The sequence below is a fragment of the Pelodiscus sinensis genome, chromosome 2, assembly GCF_049634645.1.
Source record: "Pelodiscus sinensis isolate JC-2024 chromosome 2, ASM4963464v1, whole genome shotgun sequence".
NCBI lineage: Eukaryota > Metazoa > Chordata > Testudines > Trionychidae > Pelodiscus > Pelodiscus sinensis.
The window spans coordinates 2,218,231-2,225,245 of NC_134712.1; the positions used below are offsets into that span (position 1 = coordinate 2,218,231).

Sequence of the window (7,015 nt, forward strand, 5' to 3'; positions counted from 1 at the left end):
ATTTTGGGCTAACTAGAGAAGCACTCCTTGGTATTTTTACCAACTCTCGGGGGTCATAATGAGTTCCTGAAACTGACACCTGAGATGGAAAGTGCCAAAACATGTCCCTGTAGGTGTGCGGGATCCAGAGCGTCTGCGGTGACTTGGTCTCACTTCATGCAGAGTCACACTTGAGATGATAGGGCGGGATGGCTCTGGGAAAGGCTCCTTTCATCCAAAAAGGGATCCTTAACAGAGACTGATGGGGAAATGAGTGGAAAGCGCTGACTACAGAGTAGAGCATTGCCTGGCAAATTGGCATGGTACAAGTAGAAGTAGTGAGTGTGTTGGTCTTGCTCTCTGCTGAGCATTGAAGAGTTCTGTCTCCCATCTCCTCGCTGCCTTCCCGATCGCAGCCCTTTGCTGCGGTGTATTGAGTCAGCACCTAGGGGTTTGTGTGGACATGGCGTGTGTGCCCCATGGAGACAGTTCAGCTGGCATTGTTGAGGCTTGCAGAGTCCTCCGTCCTGCAGCCCAATGCGGTGCCAGTGAACCTTCTGAGGTCCCTTTTTGTGCTTTGTTAGTGGGACGATGAAACGGATATGGCGAAGATGGAGGAGTGTGTCCGGTCCGTTCAGATGGACGGCCTGGTGTGGGGAGCCTCCAAGCTGCTTCCAGTGGGTTATGGCATTAAGAAGCTCCAGATCCAGTGCGTAGTGGAGGACGACAAGGTTGGAACAGACATACTGGAGGAGGAGATCACCAAGTTTGAAGATTACGTAAGTTTTCCACTTGTACCTTTCAGACGCCTGGTCTCTTAAACCCGCATCCCTAGACCCCACTTCATGTGTTTGCATCCCTCAGTATATTCAGATTCTGCATCATCAAAACTTTCATTGGGTGGGAAGCAGGGATGTAAAAGGTTTAGCTGATAAGTCTCACTCTTAACAGGTGAAGCTTACTGGTTCGGGTTAACCAGTATGGATTAACTGGGGTTAACCAGTGGTTGGGGGGGGGGGATAGCAAATCTTGACATTGCAGCGCCCACAGCACATGTAGGCTTTTTAGTAGTTACATAGTTACATTTTTAAATGACATTTTACTAGGGGTGGGAAGATTTAACTGGTTAGCCTCACCCTTAATGAGAGAGGCTCACCAGTTACGGTTAACCAGTGGGGCTAGAGCAGCCCCTGCCTGCAGCGGGGGAGGGACCGTTCCAACCCAGCAGTGGGCAGGGGGCCAGTCCAGCTGGGCCGGAGCAGCCCCCCTCGCTTGCCCCCAGTTAACCAGTTAAACAATAGCTGTAACCAGTCAGCCAGTTAAACAGGATTTTACATCCCGAGGGGGAGTATTGAGTGTTTAGTTCCCATGTTTGCAAAGACACTGGAAAACACGAAGCGAAGCGTATCAGAAGCAGAGAGCCTGCAAACAGCCTGAAGCCGTATGTCGGCTGTGAACCTCCCTTGTTCGCCTCACTGGGTTGCTAGGCCCTACTGCTTGGTGTGTTAACACTTCAGGGACCGCAATTCACTGTTTCCTTGCTAATTGTTTTAGTGGGCCTTGGAGATGTGGGTTGGAGTGAAGCCTATAGCACTGGTGGAATTGTTGGTGGCTCTGTGGGGAAGAGAAGAGAAGAGACCCATGTGGATGGGGAACAAGGAGAGAAACAAAAGGCATAAATCGTGGCAATCCTACTTGAGTGGTGCTCAAGGTGCAATAAGAACACAGTTAATTTTACTAATAAAGGCCGCCATCTACCTCTGTTTTTGATCTGTGCAAACTACCCTTTGACGTCACTGGGAGGCTAGTGTGGATTCTCCCCCGTTTGTGGTCCTGTATGTTACTTTAGATACAACATTTTTAAACAAACAATATATAAGCCACCTTGAATATTTTAAATAGACGCGGGGTAAAAATATTTTAAATAAATATTAAATAAATAGATTCCGGGGCATATGTAATCCTAAAACTATCCTGCCCCAGGGACCATAATTAAAAATGGAACTTATCCCCTTTCTATAGGGTGAGTTTGAAACCTCTTTTAATTGGGAAGCTGTTTGTGGTGTAGACCATCTCTTACCCATTTGTACAATACCTAGCATCCTAGGGCCAAAATCCGGATTATGGGGCTTATATAAATATTAATGGCAGTCTTAAAATATGACCACTTGTGAGACTGACTAATTGTTGAATTATAATAAACTACTTACTAAAGAATTGTCCTTGAGAAACTTGGTGGGGAGGGTGATAGGGCAAACTTCTGACAAGAGACCAGCCCAGTCAGTGCTTTCTGTACATCTGAAATCTCTGGACTATGTTTCAATAGCTTCAGCTGCATTTCTTCTTCTATTCCAGGTGCAGAGTGTCGACATAGCAGCTTTCAACAAGATCTGAGAGCTCCTGTTTATCCTTTCTGGAACTGTGATTAATAAAAGGTCAAGATTTTGAGTGCAGCTGGTGTGGGATGTCTTTCCTTGCAATGTGCCCCAGCCGCACAGGGGAGCGCAAGGTGGTAGCCAACATCCCAAGTGTCTCTTGTGCATCTTGCTTACCAGACTTCAAAATAGGGAAAGCTGGCTATTCCCAACCCCAACATCGGTGCCATGCTGGAATCGCAAGGGGTCCTACGAAGTAGCCCAGAGTGATTCACCACAAATAGCTCCCACTTGGCTGTTTCCTGCTTCCACTTCACCCGAGCTGGGGTTGGGATCCCGTTGTCTCCTTACTCTTCAACCCAGTGTGCAAACATTAGGTGATGATGTAAGGCTCGTACTTTGTACCTTCCTGAAGAATCCAGATTAATAATGGTTTAATTTCATTGTGCTGAGCATTGGTCATAAAATAGTGAGGGGGTTTTAAGGTTTCAGTTATTTAGAGCTGCTAAAACTAGCTCGTGGTTCAGAAGTGTTGCTGGTTTGTTAAGTTAGCCTGATTAAAGTTACCTAACTTTAACTAGGTTAACTTCAGGTAACTTTAAGTAGCTGTCTTGATTCACATTAGCTGCTTTAATGGTGGTTTTTATTTAAAAAAACAAATCGAATCCCCTCTAACCTGAAACTGTCCTTTGAATGTGCCTCCCACCGGCAGGGGTCAGGAAGGGCACGTCCTCATCTCTTTTCTCTGAAAAATTGGGGCTGGCCCCAGCGGGGGATGGGACATAGGGCAGGGAGGGCCTAGGCACGTGGCTGACTGGTTCTTGCTCCCATGCTCAGGGTCTAGCTAATTGCCCCAGGTGGGGTTGGGAAAGAATTCCCCCCCCCCCGGGACAGACTGGCAGTGACCTTGGGATTTTTCGCTTTCCTCTGCAGTGTGGGGCTACAGGTCACTTACCAGCGGTATCTGTGGATGTCTCGCATACTCATTTCCCTGCCATTTGCAAGGACTGTGGGTACAGGGCATCTCTGTCCCTCCTAGCCATTGCCTATGGCATGTAAGTCTAGTTGGTTGTGACCTTCAGTGCTTCAGCCTACTTCCAGTCGTTAGGGTGAGGATGCAGCTGCTGGGTGGTATTGGTTGCCTGAGATGTGCAGGTCAGCAGAGCCCTGCAAACCCACAGGGATCCACTTTATATCTGTAGGCGTGGATATCCGTGGCTCATCTTTGCAGATGGGGAAATAAAATATTGTATCTGCACAGGTCTCTACAGGTGTCTCTCTGATCTAGTGGGCCCCTCCGGTTGTACACTCTGAGACTCATTGAGCTGTGCGACCGGAGGAACAGATAATACTCAGGTGTCTGGGGGCTAACTCTCTTATCTGTCAGTATTCACACTGACATTGCTTTCAGTCATTGAGAAGTAATTCTCTTGGGACCGCCACATAATTCTTATGCAGTCCATTTACCCCAGAGTTCATACTAGGCTAGGATACAGACGTAGCAGAAGCAAAGAATTTCCTAGGAATGTGAGCTTGGAAGGGATCTCGATAGGATAATTCGTATAGTCCACTCCCCTGCAATGAAGCAGGACTAAGTACTATTGAAACCTGTGGTTCTCAACCAGGGGTATAAAAAGGTCTTTCCCTGTGCCTAGTTTTACAACAGGCTACGTAAAAAGCACAAGCAAGTCAGAACAAACTAAAATGATCATACAATGATTTGTTTATATTGTTCTACATACACTGAATTGTAAATTAAAAAAAAATCAATAGGACTATAGATACTGTAATGTTATGGTACAAATGAGAAAGTAAGCCATTTCCAGTCATAGTTGCTATGACAGTTTTTTGTATTTTTTTTTTTCTGATTTTTGTAATCAAGTAATTTTCAAGTGAGGTGAAAACTTAGGGGTATGCAAGACCAATCAAACTCCTGAAAGGGGACAATCAGGAAAAATTGAGCCTCTGATCTACACCTTTCCTGAAAGGTATTTGATTGGAGGTTTTTAAGAACTAGTGAATGGTGGAGATTCCACAACCTCTCTAGTAACTTGTTCCAGTGCTTAACTACCCTGACATCTTTTTCTTAATGTCCAACCTAAATGTCTCTTGCTGCCATTTAAACCCATTTCTACTTGTCCTGTCCCCAGCTGTGGGGAAGCTGAGCGTGTTCATATGCCAAGTGCATGCTGCTTCCCAGTAATCTGAGGCTGCATGCCTTGGGGAATGGGTTGCAAGTGGGGGGGAGACGACGAGACATGGGGAACAGGTGCACACACACAGGTCACTGGGTCTCCCGGACTGGATTGCAAATGTGCAGTGGCCTATGAGTAGTGAGTTTGAGATCCCTGCTTTAAAGGCTGCATTCCCTGCCATCTGTGCATTCCCTTCTGACAGCTACTCCGTGTGTCTGGGGTCTGTTGGGGACGTGCAACGAAAGTGCCTGCACTGCCACAACCTCAGCCCGTACAAGCAAGGCAGGAGATTTACAGCTGAAGTTTCTCCTGGAGGCATCGCTTTGCCCGATGTTTGAACTGGAAGTACGAACCCTTCCTGGCCAGAAATCCCCTACGGCGGGGTGGCCCTGTCCAGCAAAGGGCCCTGTTCCAAGGCAAAGCAGCAAAGAGACCGGTGATTGACACTGAATGCGAAGTTGTGTAAAAAAAGGCTCTGATACTGACCAAGCACTCCCCGCACTGTTAACAGGCCCCTCTGGAGCCACGGGTACCAAAAAGCATAGAGTAAGCTCCCCCACAGGAGCAAAGGGGAAAATAGAACATCCCCACCACCGCCACTCATCTGCAAGGAGCATTTCTGCGCTTGTGTTGCCACCTACTGTTGGCACATGAATTTCAGCCAGACACAATGCAGTGTCAGTGTCAAAGGCACATGCCAGTACTGTGCTTCTCTATTGTTATACTTAAACAAAGCACACGAGATCTTTTACAGGGGAAAAGGCAGTATGCTGCATTTAGTGAGACTACAAGTGTTAGCATATGCTTTCCAGTCGCACACACCATGCACACATTCCTACCAGTTGCTGTTATAATTACCAGTCCAGAGTCTGGATCAATCTAGTGGCCAGCTAGAGCGATCACAGAGGGGGAGCCAGACTGTCGGTTGCGATCCGATGCTCCTGGAGTTGGTGGCAAGACGAACCCAAAGTTCCATGGCAAAGCATCCTGCTTTTATAATCCTTCTCTCTGCCGAAGTTTATGGATTTTGCTGTGTCAGTCATTATCTTTTGATGTTCCCATTCCAAACATCTCCAAGTTTTCAGGGGTGCTAACAGTCACCTTTAAAGCTGTCAATTTGCCCCTCCTTAATCATGGGTGCATGCTGATGGCTCTTTTTGACACTGGTCAGTCTGTCTTCACCCACATTACCCCCTCCTTTCTTGGCCATCTGGCTTCAACAATGGCCTCTACACCTTGGCTGTGTCTACACTGGCTTGATCTTGCACCGAAGTGGCCACTTCTGCGCAAAAACATGCTGCCTGTCTACACAGGCGAGGAGTTATTGCGCAAGAATGCTGTCGTTCTAATGTGTGAAATCAGTGCTTCTTGTGCAAGAACTATGATGCTCCCGCTCAGGAATAAGCCCTCTTGTGCAAGAACAATTGCACAAGAGGCTAGTGTAGACAGGCAACATGAATTTCTAGCGCAAGACAGCCCGATGGTTAAAATGGCCATCGGAGCTTTCTTGCGCAAGAGAGCGTCTCCACTGGCACGGATGCTCTTGCGCAAAAGCACAGCTCTTGCACAAAGGCACATGCCAGTGGAGACGCTCTCTTGCGCAAATACTTGTAACGCAAGAGTTCTTGCGTTAAAGAGTATTTGCGCAAGATCATGCCAATGTAGACGTAGTTAGGGGGTATAGATTTCTTGTGCTGTACTTAAATAGAACTTTGGCTAGTTTACCTTTTGTTCTTGCTAGGGCCACAGGAGAATGACAACAATGCATGCCCAGTTTATTAGCCTCGTTAACATAGGCCCTGCAAGTGACAAGTGGTACTTCTGTTGTTCTAAATATCTCGTTTCCACTCCAATTCATCTGAGGAAGTGGGTTTTGCTCACAAAATCTGATCCTATATATTTTGGTTAGTCTCTAAGGTGCCCCAGGACTTCTTGTTTTTAAAGTTACAGACTAATGGGGCTGCTCCTCTGAGCTTTTATACCGGTGCAAAGTTGAGCATTAAGTTCTCAGCTGCCAGAAGCAGTCGCCAATCTGTTAACTTCAATAATTCTACAGCAGCAAATTCAGTCTTTTATCTCCCCTGCTCCCTGTACTGCGCCTGGCTCTTGAGATGTTTCCTCACCTGTAGGCTGATAACATTTTGCTGGGGCACTTGAAGTTCAAAGCTCAGGAACACAATACAGGTTGCAGCTATTGGCAGGGCTGCTTAATGCGGGCCCGGAAGGCACCCGTGCCCTGCTAGGACGGTGATGAATGGGGGTAAGAATTCCAAAGTGCAGTGCCTGGGCCTGGCAGGATGCTCTGAGCCCTCAGTGAGGAAAGCAGCTGAGCCCAGTAACCCCAAAGCGATGGGGGCTATAGTGATTTCATGGCAGGTGGGAGCCCAAATACCCAAGCCATGACAGAGTGGGCTCTACCAAGCCACGCTGGAGCAGTGTGTGTGTGTGGGAGGGGATACCCAATAC

The 7,015-nt window shown here is 47.4% G+C and overlaps 1 protein-coding gene across 7 annotated transcripts in view; it reads left to right on the forward strand.

Annotated features, from left to right (window-relative positions):
• The window catches only part of EEF1D (eukaryotic translation elongation factor 1 delta), a 31,246-nt gene extending 28,814 nt beyond the window's left edge, over positions 1-2,432 (forward strand). For all 7 annotated transcript variants that reach the window (XM_075919978.1, XM_075919976.1, XM_075919977.1 and 4 more), the window contains 2 exons: positions 564-758; positions 2,335-2,432. In XM_075919978.1, the coding sequence (XP_075776093.1) occupies positions 564-758; positions 2,335-2,373 (234 nt within the window). In that variant the 3' untranslated portion in view covers positions 2,374-2,432. The remainder of the gene's footprint in view (positions 1-563; positions 759-2,334) is intronic.
• Positions 2,433-7,015: the final 4,583 nt, after the last annotated feature.